At 44.9% G+C, this 20,075-nt stretch overlaps 1 protein-coding gene across 2 annotated transcripts in view; it reads right to left on the reverse strand.

Moving 5' to 3' along the window:
• APLP1 (amyloid beta precursor like protein 1) overlaps positions 1–20,075 on the reverse strand; it is a 66,751-nt gene that overhangs the window by 17,891 nt on the left and 28,785 nt on the right. For both annotated transcript variants that reach the window (XM_066606412.1, XM_066606410.1), the window contains exons 2-8: positions 19,476–19,625; positions 17,816–17,945; positions 13,595–13,707; positions 12,069–12,241; positions 10,854–11,026; positions 7,341–7,462; positions 7,188–7,262 (exon numbers count right to left, since the gene is read on the reverse strand). In XM_066606412.1, the coding sequence (XP_066462509.1) occupies positions 7,188–7,262; positions 7,341–7,462; positions 10,854–11,026; positions 12,069–12,241; positions 13,595–13,707; positions 17,816–17,945; positions 19,476–19,625 (936 nt within the window). The remainder of the gene's footprint in view (positions 1–7,187; positions 7,263–7,340; positions 7,463–10,853; positions 11,027–12,068; positions 12,242–13,594; positions 13,708–17,815; positions 17,946–19,475; positions 19,626–20,075) is intronic.

The raw sequence follows: 20,075 nt of genomic DNA on the forward strand, positions 1-20,075 counted from the left end.
CGTTACCAGAGACTGAGAGGGGCGCATTATTGGGGTGCGAGAAGCTGGAGGGTCGTACCCATGAATTGTCCCCCATCGGGCCATTCTGACCAGACTGTTAGGGGATGTTAGGACCAGTGGATGTGTGAGGGCACACAAGGTGACCAGGCTCAGGACGCCCCCTACAGACCACCAGTAGAGAGGAGCATCTGACCAGGCTGTTAGGAGATGTTGGGACCAGTGGATGTGTGAGGGCACACAAGGTGACTGGGCTCAGGACGCCCCCTACAGACCACCAGTAGAGAGAGAGGAGCGTCTGACCGGACTGTTAGGAGGTATTTTGACCAGTGGATGTGTGAGGGCACACAAGGTGACCGGGCTCAGGACCCCCTACAGACCACCAGTAGAGAGGAGCGTCTGACCAGACTGTTAGGAGGTGTTGGGACCAGTGGATGTGTGAGGGCACACAAGGTGACTGGGCTCAGGACCCCCTTGACAGACCACCAGTAGAGAGGAGCGTCTGACCAGACTGTTAGGAGGTGTTGGGACCAGTGGATGTGTGAGGGCACACAAGGTGACCGGGCGCAGGACCCCCTTGACAGACCACCAGTAGAGAGAGAGGAGCGTCTGACCAGACTGTTAGGAGGTATTTTGACCAGTGGATGTGTGAGGGCACACAAGGTGACCGGGCTCAGGACCCCCGACAGACCACCAGTAGAGAGGATTGTCTGACAAGCACGAACAGCTCCGTTTCGTTGCCTGTCATCCACAGACAGGTGGCGCCATCTTTACAGTCACCCATGTCTGTTGAAACCATTTGCAGGCACTTGACGTTTCACGTCCATTACATGTACGGTCTTTGACACCCACCGTAGCTCCCCTATTGTCCATGCTCGCTACTGGCAGGGGTCTCCCAACAATCCTGCGTCCCTTGTATGCAACATATTGCTATTCGACTGCCAATTAAAGATTGTTATAACTTGCTGCAATATGTGCTTCATCTCTTAACTCTCCTGCATGGTGGACACCCTCACGTGTGAGTCAGAGCATCAAGTGTGGGGAGTGAGGGCGCCCTTCTGGTCGGATCGCACAGAACAGCGACAAATTACTGATACTATTCTTGCTGGCGATGACAGAAAGGCGTCAGATCGCACAGGACATCGCAGCTCACTCTAGATGGGGCGGCAGGGCGGTCAGAGTGCCCATGCGACCCCTGTCCACTGCCGAACTCGCCGACAGAATTGGACCATGGAAGAAGGCAGATGGTCTCATGAATCACGTATTACATCATGTGGATGGCCCGATGCGTCACTTACCCGGGAGGAGGTCACATGCGGGACTGTAGCCGATGTTGTGCCCTTCTGCGGCTTCACTTACTCTTCCTAAAGGACGTCTGTCGCCTAAATTTGGCCTATTACCCCAATATACTGTTATGCATGTCATAAGGAACCAGGCGTTATCTGTAACTTTCGCCAAAGTAGGAAGATATCGGCCAATAAGTTACTCCTGCACCATATGCTAATGAGCCCAGAACCATCTGATGCGCGGTCCGCCTCTGCCTCTCTTCCAGCCTTTCCTGCTAAAATCCACCCCCTTTCTATCTGAGTGACGCCTCCAGCCCTTCCCTTTGGAGATACCATGCGTTCCACCTCCAATGCACTTGCACCGCACTGACGACAGAGCATGATGTTAGTCTGACCGGAGTCACTGTGCATGCGCCCAATCGCTCAGTGTGGTGCAAGGCGAATTGGAGGTGGAACGCATGACGTCTCTAGCGGAAGAACTAGAGGCGTCACTCAGCAAGAAAGGGGTGGTATGTTATCAGAAAAGACTGTAGGAGACGGACCGCTATCAGAGGCGAGACGGTCCGGGGCTCCTTAGTATACGGCGCGGGATAAAAGCTTATCGGCCAATATCTTCGCATAGGAGAAGCTATGGCAAAAGGTTTCCTTATGACAGCGCGTACATAACAGTATATCGGGTTAATAGGCGAAATGTAGGTGACGGACGTCCTCTAATCCCATCATAAACCCTCCATATTTTGTACAGCTTGTTCATTGATGGAGATTCTCGGGTTGCTAACCAAAACAATATCCGCAGCCGAAGGGTTTATACCAGGAGACGGGGCGACATCCACTGCGCCGTGTAATCAAATCCGTTATTACACAACTTCCCGCGCCCATTATGTCCCATATTTTGTTTTTATAACTCGGAGCCCTGGGATCAGATCCACTTTCATGACATCTCCACACGCTTTTCATCCTGTTATCTCTTGTGCTCAGCGGTAACACGACCCCCAGATAGAGACTTAAGTGGGACTAAAAGCTATCGCTTTCCCTGGACATTAGGGATTTGCAAAATAAATGACTTTTACATCTGTCTCCTGTATAGTTTTTCACTGCTAATGGCTTGAAAACCCCAGGATGTTACCACGGGAAAATTCTCCGCTCCAAAATAATTAATATTTTCTTCTGTACGTTTTTTTTTTCTTTGGTGGAAGTGGGGGTGGGAAAGGGGCAATTAAATATTTATGTCACCAACCAGCCACATTATGCTTACCTTGTGTCTCCAACATCTGAGGAACAACCACCCACACCGGGATTAGATAGTATTAGACAGATGTAGAAGAGCTCAATTTGTTATTTAACTCTTTGGAGGGACTTTTTGGAGTATTGGGATGGTGATATCACAATGACAAGCACTGCCGTGGTATCTGGAAGGTTTAGACTGTTCTGTCTTCTGTTTCGAGAGCAGGCTACCCTGGTGGTGGTTGGTTTGTCCTATAGATTTTCATACAGGCAATGATGGACAGTTCCCACCTTAGTCTATCCTCTCAGTCATAATGGAACACCAACCATCCTTGTGGACTTCAGTCATGATGGGAACAGGTAGCATGAAGGAATTCCTACCATCCTAGTAGTCTTCTATTATAATGGAAACAAGTAGCATGATGGAACCTCCACTATTCTACCGTAGTAGTCTTCTATCATAATGGGAACATGTAGCATGATGGAATCCCAACCATCCTTGTGGTCTTCTATTATAATGGAATCAAGTAGCATGATGGAACCCCTACCATCCTAGTAGTCTTCTATTAGGGTGGAAACAAGTAGCATGATGGAACCCTAACCATTCTAGTAGTTTTCTATTACGATGGGAACAGGTAGCCTGATGGAATCCCTACCATCCTAGTAGTCTTCAGTTATGATGTGAACAGGTAACATGATGGAATCCCTACCATCCTAGTAGTCTTCTATTAGGATGGGAACAGGTAGCATGATGGAACCCCTACCATCCTAGTAGTCTTCTATTAGGATGGGAACAGGTAGCATGATGGAATCCCAACCATCATTGTGGTCTTCAGTTATGATGGGAACAGGTAGCATGATGGAACCCCTACCATCCTTGTGGTCTTCAGTTATGATGGGAATAGGTAGCATGATGGAACCCCTACCATCCTAGTAGTCTACAGTTATGATGGGAAAAGGTAGCATGATGGAATCCCAACCATCCTCATGGTCTTCAGTTATGATGGGAATAGGTAGCATGATGGAACCCCTACCATCCAAGTAGTCTTCTGTTACGGTGGGAACAGGTAGCATGATAGAGCCCCTAACATCCTCGTAGTCTTCAATTATGATGGAAACAAGTAGCATGATGGAACCCCTACCATCCTAGTAGTCTTCACTTATGATGGGAACAGGTACTGTAGCATGATGGAACCCCTACCATCCTAGTAGTCTTCAGTTATAATGGGAATAGGTAGCATGATGAAACCCCAACCATGCTAGTAGTCTTCTATTATGATGTAAACAAGTAGCATGATGGAACCCCTACCATCCTAGTAGTCTTCACTTATGATGGGAACAGGTAGCCTTCCATGTAGTTACCTACCATATTACAAAGTGTTGATCTCAATGGGACTACCATATCCCAGCAATAATACCATCAAGAATATCCCCTTGGGTATCATTTCATTCAAATTGGGTCTCCTACTTTAATTGATTAGCCTTTATCCCAGTCATGATTAACCCAATACCATCATAAAACTGTTCAATCCAAAGATGACAGGCCTCCCATTAGACTTTACCCCAGTCACAATAGACCACCACATCATTAGATGTTATTCTAGACATGAGGGAACAGTTCTGGTCATCATAGTACTACATCCATCTTAGACATGCTGAATTTGCCTCCCTATCTATAAACTGCCTATTATAGTCATTATCATCCCGGTCATGATGCGACTACATCATGATGTGACCGCAACAATCCCAACAGACTCCCAACCAGTCTTGACAGTACCATCAAAAGCATACTGGAACATCACCTTCCTGCTTCATAGGATAGGACATCCCACATCCAAAAGTCTCATCCCATTAATGATGGGTCTCCTACTTTGATGAAGGCTATAATGAATTTGTATTCATTTCAATTATGATAGAACCAGTACCATCTTAAACCCAGAGATGATGAGTCTCCCATGAGGCCTTATCCCAGCCATGACGGGGCCATCACATAATTAGATCTTATTCTAGACATGACAGTATCATCTCCCCATTTATAACCAGCCCATCATCGTCCCAGTCATCATAGGACTACCTCATCCTAGACATGCTGTGACCACAACTATCCGGACACTCTCCCAATCAGTCATGATGGTATGAACAACAGCTCTTTTGGGATATCACTTTTTATCTTAAAGGGTCAACTCAATATCCTATTAGGTCTCATTCCATTATGGATGGGTCTCCTAGATTAATTCATTAGTGTTCATCCCAGTCATGATAGACTCAATACCATTATATAACTCTTAAACCCACAGGACTCCCTTGAGGCTTTATCCTTTGATGAGTCATGATGGGACCACCACATGATTAGATCTTATTCTAGACATAATACAACAGTCCTGGTCATCAAAGTACTACCTCATCCTACATGTGATGTCACCACAACTATTCCCACAGAGTCCCAGTCATGATGGTACCATTAAGAGTCTATTAGGAACTCACTTTACAGTTTGATAGAATGGGGCATCTCATTTCCAACAAGTTTCATCCAAGCCAACAATGCACTAGGTCATATTGCATAAATGACAGGTCTCCTACTCCAATGAAGACTATAATGAATTAGTCTTCATCCCAATCATGGTAGACTCAATACCATCTTAAACCCAGAGATGATAGAACTCCCATGATGCTTTATACCAGCCATGATGGGTCAACCACATCATCAGATCTTATCCTAGACATGACAAAATCGAATTCCCATTCAAAACCAGCCTATCACAGTCTTAGTCATCATTTAGAGGATAACCTCATTCTAGATGTGATGTGACCATAACCATCCAAACAGACATTCAACCAGTTGTGCTAATACCATGAAAAGGATATCACTTTCCTCTTAGATAGGATTGGATATTCTATTTTCTAATAGGTCTCATCCAAGCTACTATCCTACTAGGTCTCATCCCTTTAATGAGGTGTCTCTTACTTTAATAAATTAGTCTTCATCACAATCATGATAGATCCAATATCATCAAAGATGTGCAAGACTCCCATGGAACTTAATCCCAGTCACAGTGGGACCATTACATGATTAGATCTTATTCTAGATATGATGGGACAGTCCCAGCATGATGTGACCACAATCATCCCTACAGACTCCCAAACAGTCATGACAGTACCATCAAGAGCCTATTGGGACATCACCTTCCTCTTTGATAGGATAGGACATCCCATATAAAACGGGTGTATCCTAATCCATATGCTATTAGGTCTCATCCCATTATTGTTTCCTACTTTAATGAGGAATATAATGAATTAGTCGTCATCTCAATCATGATAGACCCAATATCATTTTAAATCCAGGGATGATAGGATTTCAAAGAAGCTTTATCACAGCCATGATGGGACCACCACATTATTAGATCTTATTAAAGACATGATGGAATCACCTCCCCATTCATAACCAGTGAATTATATTCCTGGACATCATAAGACTACCACATCCTAGATGTGATGTGACAAAAACCATCCCAACAGACTCCCAAACAGTCATAATTAGATAAGATGGGACAGCCCACATCCTAATGGGTCTCAATCCATTAATGTTGGGTCTCCTAGTTTAATTAATTAGTTTTCATCCCAGTCATGATGGATCCAATACCATCATATAACTCTTAAACTCACAGATGACAGGACTCCCGTGAGGATTTATCCCAGTCATGATGGGACCAACACTTTGTTAGATCTTATTCTAGACATAATAGAACAGTCCCAGTTATCACACAACGTATCCTAAATATGATGTGGCCACAACCATCCCAACAGACTCCCAACCAGTCATCTTGGAACCATTAAGAACCTATTTGGATATTGCTTTCCTCTTAGATAGAATGTGACACCCCACATCCTAACAAGTCTCATCCTAGTCAATACATCATCCCATTAATGATGGGTCTCCTACTTTAATGAAGGCTATAATGAATCAGTCTTCATCCTAGTCATGATAGAACCAATACCATCCTGAACCCAAAGATGCTGGGACTTCCATGAGGCTTTATGTGATTGTATTACCACATCGTTAGATCTTACTCTAGACATGATGGAATCACCTCCCCATTCACAACCAGCTTATCATGCTCTCAGTCATAAAAGCAGTACCTCATCCTAGATATGGTGTGACCACAAGCATGCCAACAGAATTCCAACAGGTCATGATGGTACTATCTAGAGCTTATTGGGACATCACCTTCCTCTTTGATAGGGTGGGACATCCCACACCCTAACAGATCCTATTCAAGGCAACATCCCATTAGGCCTCATCCCATGCTTGATGGGAACTCCACCATCCTATTAGCTTTAATCCGAGATGCTGCTCACCTTCCATCCATACAACAGGACAACCACCACCATAAACGTTTTCCTCCAAGGTCTGACGGAGCCTCCAGCATCCTATAACCTCATCCAATAATGATAGGCTAGGCTATCGCCCATTACCTCCACATGATGAACTCTACTGTGCATCCTTATATTTATAACGAGGCCCCATGACTCTGAAGCCATTATTTCATGGCATTTATGTGATTCACTGACACAATGAGAAGTCTTGGCTTCACAATGTGTCCAGAATTTATCTTTACTATAAAAGGAAGGGTGCAAATCTAATAACATATTACACTGCTGTATTAGTCAGCAACTACATACCTCATTCAGTGCTTGGCGGTCGGACTTGGGTAGATTCTTGGCTTGATTATCAGCTTCCGCCCACTCCTTCATAACCTAGAAGATCAATGCTTATATTATCACCAAAACTCGTGCCACAATAATATCTCTGCTACATTATCGTTCTCTGCTCACCTCGTTGATTTGCTTCATACGTCTCTCCTCCAGCTCCATTTTTGCTCGCAAGAAATTAGCGTGTTCCGATTCATCACGTGGTGACTCGAAGTAGATGTCCACCCCATCGGTGGGGCGAGAAACTGCAAAACACGGCAAGATAAACATATTATTTTAATTCAGTCCATGGCGGATTAATTTTTGTATCTGTTTTCTCTAAGAAAGTAGATGGAACATCAACTGATCTTCCCTGTGCTATTGGGGAAATAAAAGAATGCAGGCTATCTGTAAGCAGAGAGATGGTGAGGGAACACGAATTCAAGTCTCAAGGTCCAGAAGAATTACATCCTAGAATACTAAAGGAAGCAACAGAGGTAATTGCTGAACCACTTGCTATAATCTTTGAAAATTCCTGGAAAACAGAAGAAGTCCCAGAAGATTGGAAAAGGGCAAATGTTGTCCCTATCTTCAAAAAAGCGAAGAAGGTGGATACAGGAAACTACAGGCCTGTGAGCCTGACTTCTATACCGGGAGCAAATTATTAAACAGCATGTATGCAGGTACTTGGATAAAAATGGAGTAATTAACCAGAGTCAGCATGGGTTTGTAACAAACAAGTCATGCCAGATGAATCTAATTTCCTTCTATGACAGAATCACCGACTGGGTTGATCAGGGAAATGCGGTAGATATAGTATATTTTGACTTTAGTAAAGCAGTTGACAAAGTATCTCCTCCCTTACTTTTTGAAAAAATGACCAAATATGGGATTGACAAGGCAACTGTTAGGTGGATTCACAACTGGCTGAGTGATCGTACTCAAAGAGTGGTCATAAATGGCTGCACATCCAAGTGGAAGAATGTATCAAGTGGGGTACCACAAGGCTCTGTCCTAGGCCCAGTGTTGTTCAACATTTTTATAAATGATCTAGAGGAGGGAATTGATGGAAAACTGATCAAATTTGCTGACAACACAAAGCTAGGTGGGATAGCTAACACTAGGGAAGAGAGAGAGAGTATTCAAAAAGATCTAGAAAAGCTTGAACAGTGGGCGGCGACTAACAGAATGGTATTTAACAAAGAAATACAAAGTCCTACATCTGGGCAAGAAAAATGAAGAAAGCACATACAGAATGGGAGGAATTGGGCTAAGCAGCAGCACATGTGAAAAAGACTTGGGTATACTAATAGATCATAGACTGAACATGAGTCAACAATGTGATGCAGCAGCCAAAAAGGCAAACACAATTCTGGGATGTATTAAGAGAAGCATAGAGTCTAGATCACGTGAGGTCATTATCCCCCTCTACTCTTCCTTAGTCAGACCTCATCTGGAATACTGTGTCCAGTTCTCAGCACCCCACTTTAAAAAAGACAAAGACAAACTGGAATAAGTTCAGAGAAGAGTTACCAAGATGGTGAGCAGTCTGCAAATTATGCCCTATGAGGAATGGTTAAAGGATCTGGGAATGTTTAGCTTGCCAAAAAAGGCTGAGAGGAGACTTAATAGCGGTCTACAAATATCTGAAGGGCTGTCACAGTGCAGAGGGATCAGCCCTATTCTCATCTGCACAAGGAAAGACTAGAAGTAATGGGATGAAACTGAAAGGGAGGAGACACAGATTAGATATTAGACAGTGAGGGTGATAATTGAGTGGAACAGGTTACCACAGGAGGTGATGAGTTCTCCTTCAATGGAAGTCTTCAGAGGTTGGACAGACATCTGTCTGGGATGATTTAGTGATCCTGCACTGAGCAGGGGGTTGAACCCGATGACCCTGGAGGTCCCTTCCAACTCTACCATTCTATAATTTCCCCCCCCTACAACTGGACTCCTATGAATAACATGAATGTACTGAATGGTGAAGAAGCAAGTATGGAGGACTGTGTTCACCTACACTATAATAATACTGCCACACAGTTCCTACATAATAGTACCATACCGTACCTAAATAATGCAATCAGACAGTGCCTAATATTATATGATACTGTGCTTAAATAATACTACTCCACAGTGCTTATGTAATAGCACCACACTGTGCCTAAATAATATTTCCACATAGTGCCTACATAATACCATACTACACCTAAATAACAATGCCACATAGTGCCTACATAATAGTACTATATGGTGCATAAAAAAAAAAAAACAATCACAAGGTGCCTACTTAAAAGTACCAAACTGTGCATAAACAATATCGCCACATAGTGCGATATATGTAATAGTTCTATATTGTGTGTAAATAATACAAATCACTTAGTACCTACTTAAAAGTACCAAAGTGTACGTAAATAATACTCTCACACTGTGCCTAAATAATAGTATTCTACTGTTGTTAAATAGTAAAAATGTAATAGAATGCAGCGCCTGCATAACACTACCATAAAGTGCCTACACAACACCGCCAGACAGTGCCATAATAGTCCCATGAAGTGGACATATAACAGGGACATACAGTATAATGCTTACATAATATAATACCATACAGAGCTAATATAATACCGCTACACAGTGCCAACTTAAAGGGGTTGTCCCGCGGCAGCAAGTGGGTCTATACACTTCTGTATGGCCATAATAATGCACTTTGTAATGTACATTGTGCATTAATTATGAGCCATACAGAAGTTATAAAAAGTTTTTCACTTACCTGCTCCGCTGCTGGCGTCCTCGTTCCCATGGTTGCCGTCTAATTTTCGCCGTCTAAAATGGTCTAATGGCCAAATTAGACGCGCTTGCGCAGTCCAGGTCTTCTGCTTTCTTCAATGGGGCTCCGTGTAGCTCCGCCCCGTCACGTGCCGATTCCAGCCAATCAGGAGGCTGGAATCGGCAATGGACCGCACAGAAGAGCTGCGGTCCACGGAGGAAGAGGATCCCGGCGGCCATCTTCAGCCGGTAAGTATAGAAGTCACCGGAGCGCGGGGATTAAGGTAAGCGCTGAGCGTTTTTTTTTTTAAGTCCCTGCATCGGGGTTGTCTCGCGCCGAACGGGGGGGGGGATGTGGAAAAAAAAAACAAAACCCGTTTCGGCGCGGGACAACCCCTTTAACTCTTTCCAATCCACTGTCTGACGTCTAAAGACATTCTGATTGAAGGCTGTACAGCTCCGATGTCAGAAGACGTTCGGCAGGGTATTCTTACTGTAAATTACTGGCCACTCAGTTGTCGGGGGCCTCTTCAGCATGTCCCATACTGCAGTACTGGCTCTAGCCAGCAGATGGTGCTGTTGTATAATGGCAGAAGGAGAAAGCCCCCTAGGAAACCCTGAATCCAAAATTGGATTGCAAAGGGTTAATAGTTCCATACAGAGAACGCAAAACACTATGATATAGTTCCTACATTAAATAATTCTGCCATATAGTACCCCAATGCAACTACACTACAGGGCCAACAATAGATTGCCTCAGCAGACAATTAACAAAACACTGTATATTGTGCTTAAAGGGAGTTTCCAGCTGAGATCCCAGACACCGCTGCTATATGGACCCCACGCACTCATAGTGGAAAAAAGCCATGTAAGCAAATAGTAGTGTCTGACCTTTAACCTCCGGCGGCAGCGTGGGGGCGCTGCTGGTCGTCTCCTCTTCCTCTCCGTTTCCTACAAAGTAATCATCCCATATTGGCGGGTGCTGGTCCTCGCTGTTGCCTGCCGTGTCCTCTCCTCCATCGTCAATGATGTCAACATTATCATCTTCAATCTCAACATCATCCCTGAGGAGAAAAATGAGGTCAGAAACAGCGCCCCCTACATGTCACCAATTATACCCCTGCTACTCCACTGCATAGCCCTTAAAGGGAATGTGCCATCAAACATCTATCAATCATGTTTTTATAATAAACATTTTTTAAAGAATGTTTGCTGATTTTTCCTTTTAGTTTCCGATGCCACAATCTATATTTTAGCATAATCCTGAAATCCTGCAGTTCTCACCCGGACGACTAAGCCTAAGAATGGGCCGACACATCCTGTTCTGTAAAGAAAACATCTGAGTAGTCATCTAATTATCATCACAGGCAGGATTACACTGATAGGCGACACCTATATATAGGTAACATGAAATCCACCATTCACTATAGGTGATGTCACAGCTCACCTCCTCCTCTTCCCTGCACAGGTCACAAAGTATACCCACAACACTCTTCCACAGAAGTCTATAGAAGATTGTCACAGCTCTCCTCCTCCCCGCACAGCTCACAGAGCATGCTCAAAATACTTTCCCATAGAAGTTATTGGTGGTCACAACTCGTTCCCTTCCACTCCATGCACAGGTCACAGAGTATGCCCACAACACTCTCCCATGAGTATATAGCTAATGTTCACAGCTCACCTCCTCCTCCTTGCATACATCACAGAGCATGCCTACTGTAGAAGTCTACAAATGATGGTCACAGCTCACCTCCTTCTCCTACTTGCACAGGTCACAGAGCAGATAATCCATAAGTGATGATCACAGCTCACCTCCTCCTGCTCCCTGCACAGGTCATAGAGTATGGCTAAAACACCCTCCCATAGAAATCTATAGATGATGGTCACAGCTCACCTCTTCCCCTGCCCTGTACAAGTCACAGAAACATGTCCAAAACACTCTTCCATAGAATTCCATGGGTCCCCTCCTGTCCATTATATATATGTACGTTATAAAAGGGAGAGCACTCAATGTAAATAAGATATGGGCACCACTATGACATAGTTGGTTCCCTTAAAAATGCCCCCCCTTCCCCCGGCTGTATGGAGTATTTCCTCCTCCCTTACCCTCTGTCCGGGTCCTGTGGCTGCAGCTCGGTGACAGGTTGCCCCCTTGTGGGCTCCACCTGGTGGGGCGTACGAGTTGGGCAGCAGACGTACTCCACTCCTCGGAATCGTTCTGGGTGGCATGGCAGCAGCATCCCATAACTGTGCAGATCTAGCTCCTCTGCCGCACAGGCCTGGTCAGGGAAAAGACAGCACTTCTTAGTGCTGCGGCGTTGTCAGAGCCCCTCAGGGCACTACTATATATAATGTAATATACCCTGCACCCAGGGGGTATGGCGTTGCCAACTACACATGCCTGGAGAAGAAGAAAATTCCCCCGCATATGGTTTAAGAGTGGCTGCAAGGTAAGTGGTCAAGGTAAGACGCTCTTGGCCGAGATGCAAATCTATAACAGCGCCCCCTACCTCCATGTGCTATTTATAATACTGCTGTCTTCTTATGTGATGGAGGGGCCTTTGGTTTCTCTAAGGCTCCAGGGCCCGGTAGCAACTGCGACCCCTGCAACCCCTATAGCTATGCCCCTGTGGTCATGTGACTAGTATATAACTCTTATATGACATGCCAACAGGAGTGATCCTACTTAAGAGGCCCTGTGGTCCGGGTGCGGCCAGTTACCCCTAAGCGACATTGCACTTCTTGGCGCAGGTTCTGCACCAGATAACCATGCCAGGGAATCCACACGTGGATTTACCCCCTGATAGGGGATAAATGGAATGCGGATCCAAGAGTATGCAAGTACAGATCCACAGCAGGAATCCACTGAGTGAATCTAGTCTTGTGCTGCAGTGCGGATTGCAGCTCTTGAGGTGAGCTCCACACCAAAATCTGTTAAATTCACCTTACATGCGAATTGGCACAAAAGTCCGCAAAATATTTACCGCTGTGTAAAATATCTAGATGTTCATGGAGTCGGTCTTTCGCTGCAGACTTAAGGCGGCTTTAGGCGGGCGTATTTCAAAATATGCTCGCTCCTGTGCAACCTTTTTGCGCAGATGATGAGTGTATTTTGGTGGGGGAACCACCCGCCCTGATTTAAATGACCATTTAGCCAAAAAACGTCCCGGTGCACGCGGGTATGCGCAGCGTTTTGCGTATACTCGCACGTACATATTGTGTAGCTCTGGGACTCTTTAGTGCGCAAATACGCACAAAGTAGAGCAGGTCCTATTTTTTTGCGCCAGCGAGAACCGCGCACACAAAAAAATGACATGAGAATTGACCCTTTGAAATCAATGGGTTCTATTCACCACGTTTCACACACTGGACTTTCTGCGTGTCAGAAAACATTGGTTCCGCCCCATCATTTACCGTTTTACGCAGAAAGTGGCCATAGAAGTCTACGGTAGGTGAAGGGTGTGACCCTGCGGACAACTTTTGTTCACGCGCAAATACGCACCGCTATTTTACCAATCGCTCGTGTGAGCGCGGCCTCAGCTGCGGATTTCTGACATGTCGAAAGCGAAGGAGAGCCGCTGCTGGGATGATGCGCCCTGATGGGGGTCATTACTGAGGGTTGGGGGTCTTACCGTGCGGGCCGTCTCATGCCAGTGCTGGTAGCTCTCACAGACGTCCATCTGCTCGCGGTGCAGGAAGCGACATTTATCCGGGACCAACAGGGCATCGCTGACAAACTCATTCACTGCCGGAGACGAAAAAGAAAGTCGGCCTTACGGAAATGTATCAACGGATATTGGAAAATCAGAAATTGTACTTCAGCAAGATCCCTGCTTGCTGTCAGTGAATGGAAATATACTGGCTTACACCCAGAGGCGTTAACAGTTCTCACAGCTGAGGGTTTGTTACTAATGTATGCAGTCCAGACAGTCCTCTGTGGGCTAAACAACCTCGACTCCCAAATATATAGAGGGGGCCTTAAGGTGCCCCTACGCTTTAGAGCAGGGGGGTCAAACTCATTTTCACTGGGGGCTTTTGCACACGCAGGGCAGTAGTTTTTTGCGCACAGCCGCATTTAAAGGGCTATTTAGCCTAATGAGGTCCAGATGTGTTCTGTCTCTTATGGGGAACCCTGGTGTACAAATGCGCACAAAAATTAAGCATGCTGCGTTTTTCCGTGCGCGCAAAAATGAGAACAAACCCACTGAAATAACGTGTTCTCTTCTCTGCGCACAGGAATACATTGGTGGGAAGGAGCCCTTGTGTTTGCCTTCGAGGCGCTGACTCCAATGAGCGCATGTACGCAGGGTATTACCCAATGTTTGTGCACATAATACGTAGCGGGTAGAGCCCATTGGATTCATTGGCTTCGTTCACATGAGCGTATGTTTTCATGCGATGCGCAATCACATACATGTATTACACATCGCAATAGGCCATTGAAGCGATCGGGAGCGTGCAAATACGCAGGAGACATTTGTTCACATCAGTGAGTCTGTCTGCGTTTTTCTTTGCGCACATAAGAATATGACGGAACGCGCCAAAGAAACGCCGCATGTTTGCATGACCGAAACCTGTGTGAACTACTAGTGACCCCCCCTAGTGGTCGCAGTAGTAATAATAATGCCTATAGTGGCTTCAGTAGTAATAACGACCCCTATAGTGTATGCAGTAGTAATAATGACCCCTATAGTGACTGCAGTAGTAATAATGACCCCTATAGTGGCTGCAGTAGTAATAATGACCCCTATAGTGGCTGCAGTAGTAATAATGACCCCTATAGTGGCTGCAGAAGTAATAATGACCCCTATAGTGGCTTCAGTAGTAATAATGACCCCTATAGTGGCTGCAGTAGTAATAATGTCCCCTATAGTGGCTTCAGTAGTAATAATGACCCCTATAGTGGCTGCAGTAGTAATAATGTCCCCTATAGTGACTGCAGTAGTGATAATGACTCCTATAGTGTATGCACTAATAAAAATGACTCCTATAGTGGCTTCAGTAGTAATAACGACCCCTATAGTGACTGCAGTTGTGATAATGACTCCTATAGTGTATGCAGTAGTAATAATGACCCCTACAGTGGCTGCAATAGTAATAATGTCCCCTATAGTGGTTGCAGTAATGATAATGACTCCTATAGTGACTGCAGTAGTAATAATGACCCCTATAGTGGCTTCAGTAGTAATAATGACTCCTATAGTGACTACAGTAGTAATACTGACCCCTAGAGTGGCTGCAATAGTAATAATGACCCCTATAGTGGCTGCAATAGTAATAATGTCCCCTATAGTGGCTGCAGTAGTAATAATGACCCCTATAGTGGCTTCAGTAGTAATAATGACTCCTATAGTGGCTGCAGTAGTAATAATGACTCCTATAGTGGCTGCAGTAGTAATAATGACCCCTATAGTGACTGCAGTAGTAATAATGACCCCTATAGTCGCTTCAGTAGTAATAATGACTCCTATAGTGGCTGCAGTAGTAATAATGACCCCTATAGTGGCTTCAGTAGTAATAATGTCCCCTATAGTGACTGCAGTAGTGATAATGACTCCTATAGTGTATGCAGTAGTAATAATGACCCCTATAGTGGCTGCAATAGTAATAATGTCCCCTATAGTGGTTGCAGTAATGATAATGACTCCTATAGTGACTGCAGTAGTAATAATGACCCCTATAGTGGGTGCAGTAGTAATAATGACCCCTAGAGTGGGTGCAGTAGTAATAATGACCCATATAGTGGTTGCAATAGTAATAATGTCCCCTATACTGACTGCAGTAATGATAATGACTCCTATAGTGACTGCAGTAGTAATAATGACCCCTATAGTGACTGCAGTAGTAATAATGACTCCTATAGTGACTGCAGTAGTAATAATGACCCCTAGAGTGGCTGCAATAGTAATAATGACCCCTATAGTGGCTGCAGTAGTAATAATGTCCCCTATAGTGGCTGCAGTAGTAATAATGACCCCCTATAGTGGCTGCAGTAGTAATAATGACCCCTATAGTGGCTGCAGTAGTAATAATGACTCCTATAGTGGCTGCAGTAGTAATAATGACTCCTATAGTGGCTTCAGTAGTAATAATGACCCTTATAGTGACTGCAGTAGTAATAATGACCCCTATAGTGGCTTCAGTAGTAATAATGACTCCTATAGTGGCTGCAGTAGTAATAATGACCCCTATAGTGGCTTCAGTAGTAATAATGTCCCCTATAGTGACTGCAGTAGTGATAATGACTCCTATAGTGTATGCACTAATAAAAATGAGTCCTATAGTGGCTTCAGTAGTAATAACGACCCCTATAGTGTATGCAGTAGTGATAATGACTCCTATAGTGTATGCAGTAGTAATAATGACCCCTATAGTGGCTGCAATAGTAATAATGTCCCCTATAGTGGTTGCAGTAATGATAATGACTCCTATAGTGACTGCAGTAGTAATAATGACCCCTATAGTGGCTTTAGTAGTAATAATGACTCCTAGAGAGGCTGCAGTAGTAATAATGACCCCTAGAGTGGGTGCAGTAGTAATAATGACCCCTATAGTGGCATCAGTAGTAATAATGACTCCTATAGTGACTGCAGTAGTGATAATGACCCCTATAGTGGCTGCAGTAGTAATAATGACCCCTATAGTGACTGCAGTAGTAATAATGACCCCTATAGTGGCTTCAGTAGTAATAATGACTCCTATAGTGGCTGCAGTAGTAATAATGTCCCCTATAGTAGCTGCAGTAGTAATAATGACCCCTATAGTGGCTTCAGTAGTAATAATGACCCCTATAGTGGCTTCAGTAGTAATAATGACCCCTATAGTGGCTGCAGTAGTAATAATGACTCATATAGTGGCTTCAGTAGTAATAATGACCCCTATAGTGACTGCAGTAGTAAGAATGACCCCTATAGTGGCTTCAGTAGTAATAATGACTCCTATAGTGGCTGCAGTAGTAATAATGACCCCTATAGTGGCTTCAGTAGTAATAATGACCCCTATAGTGGCTGCAGTAGTAATAATGACCCCTATAGTGACTGCAGTAGTAATAATGACCCCTATAGTGGCTTCAGTAGTAATAATGACTCCTATAGTGGCTGCAGTAGTAATAATGTCCCCTATAGTAGCTGCAGTAGTAATAATGACCCCTATAGTGGCTTCAGTAGTAATAATGACCCCTATAGTGGCTTCAGTAGTAATAATGACCCCTATAGTGGCTGCAGTAGTAATAATGACTCATATAGTGGCTTCAGTAGTAATAATGACCCCTATAGTGACTGCAGTAGTAAGAATGACCCCTATAGTGGCTTCAGTAGTAATAATGACCCCTATAGTGGCTGCAGTAGTAATAATGACCCCTATAGTGACTGCAGTAGAAATAAGCACCTTGCTAGCCTCTGGCCGGGCAGCATTCCTACAGGCTTTACACTTACCCCGCCTGCAGCTTTGACCCAGCATCTGAGTCTGTGACCACTGACCCCTCACCTTGGTCCAGGCGGGGTCACCTTGGCGGGGAGGGGTCAGCGGTCACAGATTCTGGGCGGGAGCTGCCAGCAGGGCACTTGAGATGAGGCGGTGGTCTAGATCCGGCCCGCAGGCCTCGTGTCGGACATGTGTGCCTTAGAGGAACGTCAGCTGAACGCCAAGTGCTAATGCTAAACTAACGAGTATGAGAGCGTCTGGACTCTCCGCTGCCGCAAGACAAGGATCAGGCAGATGGATTTCAGCATGCCCAATCCTTTGTTCTCACAGTAAATGAGACTTCTCCCCATTGATGGCACCTACTGACGGTGTGCTGGTACCTCTGAGGGGCATCATGTTATACCCCCCGGGCACCCACAAATAACACTCACCCAGGCAGAGGTACGGGACGACAATGTGCAGGCGATTCTTGCATTCAGGCTTCTGTCTCTGACACCAGTTTGTCACCGTGATCGGCTGGGCGGCTTCTGTCACCCCTGTGATCTGTAACTCGGGGTACATCTGAAGGGAGAATCAGTAATAGTCATCATGGGGATACTCTGAGAGTGTATCACACATGATAGGGTTAGATACAGCAGCTCAAAAAATGTATCACACATGATAGGATTAGATACACAGCTCAGCAGGCAGTATCACACATGATAGGATTAGATACACAGCTCAGTAGACAGTATCACACATGATAGGATTAGATACACAGCTCAGCAGGCAGTATCACACATGATAGGATTAGATACACAGCTCAGCAGACAGTATCACACATGATAGGATTAGATACAGCAGCTCAGTAGACAGTATCACGCATGGCAGGATTAGATACAGCGGCTCAGCAGACGGAATCACAAATGATAGGATGACATACAGCAGCTCAGCAGACGGTATCACACATGATAGGATTAGATACAGTGACTCAGCAGATGGTATTACACGATAGGATTAGATAAACAGCTCAGCAGACAGTATCACACATGCTAGGATTAGATACACAGCTCAGTAGAGAGTATTACACATGGCAGGATTAGATACACAGCTCAGCAGACAGTATCACACATGATAGGATTCAGAGGCGTAACTTGAAGCTCCTGGGCCCCAATGCAAAACCTGTACCCGGGCCCCCAACTATAATGCTTTATTCATAGTACTGGGCTCCCTATATGGAGAAGAGAGGCCTTATGGGCCCCCTAAGGCTCCTGGGCCCGGGTGCAACCGCATCCCCTGCACCCACTATAGTTACGCCCCTGATAGGATTAGATACACAGCTCAGCAGACAGTATCACACACGATAGGATTAGATACACAGCTCAGCAGACAGTATCACACATGATAGGATTAGATACACAGCTCAGCAGACAGTATCACACACGATAGGATTAGATACACAGCTCAGCAGACAGTATCACACATGATAGGATTAGATACACAGCTCAGCAGACAGTATCACACATGATAGGATTAGATACACAGCTCAGCAGACAGTATCACACATGATAGGATTAGATACACAGCTCAGCAGACTGTATCACACATGATAGGATGAGATACACAGCTCAGCAGACAGTATCACACATGATAGGATTAGATACACAGCTCAGCAGACAGTATCACAAATGGCAGGATAAGATACAGTGACTCAGCAGACAGTATCACACACAATAGGATTAGATACAGAGGCTCAGCGGACAGTATCACACATGATAGGATTAGATACAGCAGCTCAGCACAGTATCACACATGATAGGATTAGATACACAGCTCAGCAGACAGTATCACACATGATAGGATTAGATACACAGCTCAGCAGACAGTATCAAACATGATAGGATGAGATACACGGCTCAGCAGACAGTATCACACATGATAGGATTAGATACAGCAGCTCAGCAGTTGGTATCACACATGGCAGGATTAGATACAGCGGCTCAGCAGACAGTATCACACATGGTAGGATTAGATACACAGCTCAGCAGTCAGTATTGGACATGTCAGGCTTAGATACATTGCCGTATCTGTGATACCGCAGCTCTTCCTCACCTGCCTGCAGTACTGTAGGATTTCCTCATTGCTTCCTGGGCAGCTGGGGACGTCGCGGGGGTCGGCCACCCACTCGCCTCTCATCAGGTCCATGTGGAGAGGGATGCGGCCACAAAACAGCGCCAACTGTGGCCGCCATGCTGCGATGCTCTGCGGAGAGGAAAACAGAGGTTGTTAATACATCACCCATTATTGTCAATCCTACAGGGACTGAGAGTATTACAGGGACCATACAAGGAAACACTAGAGGGAGTACTACCGGGATATCGCAGGGTGCATCATAGGAGTATTAGTACTATAGCAACAGAGTATTACAGGGACTATACAAGGAAACACTAGAGGGAGTACTACCGGAATATCGCAGGGTGCATCATAGGAGTATTAGTACTATAGCAACAGAGTATTACAGGGACCATACAAGGAAACACTAGAGGGAGTACTACCGGAATATCGCAGGGTGCATCATAGGAGTATTAGTATTATAGCAACAGAGTATTACAGGGGGTATTACAGATATGTTTACTGCAAGTATTACAGGGGGTTTATAGGAAGTATTAGTGGGAGCATTACTGAGTATAATAAGGAGAATTATAGGGGTAT

This window comes from Eleutherodactylus coqui, chromosome 6, assembly GCF_035609145.1.
Source record: "Eleutherodactylus coqui strain aEleCoq1 chromosome 6, aEleCoq1.hap1, whole genome shotgun sequence".
In the NCBI taxonomy this organism is placed as follows: domain Eukaryota; kingdom Metazoa; phylum Chordata; class Amphibia; order Anura; family Eleutherodactylidae; genus Eleutherodactylus; species Eleutherodactylus coqui.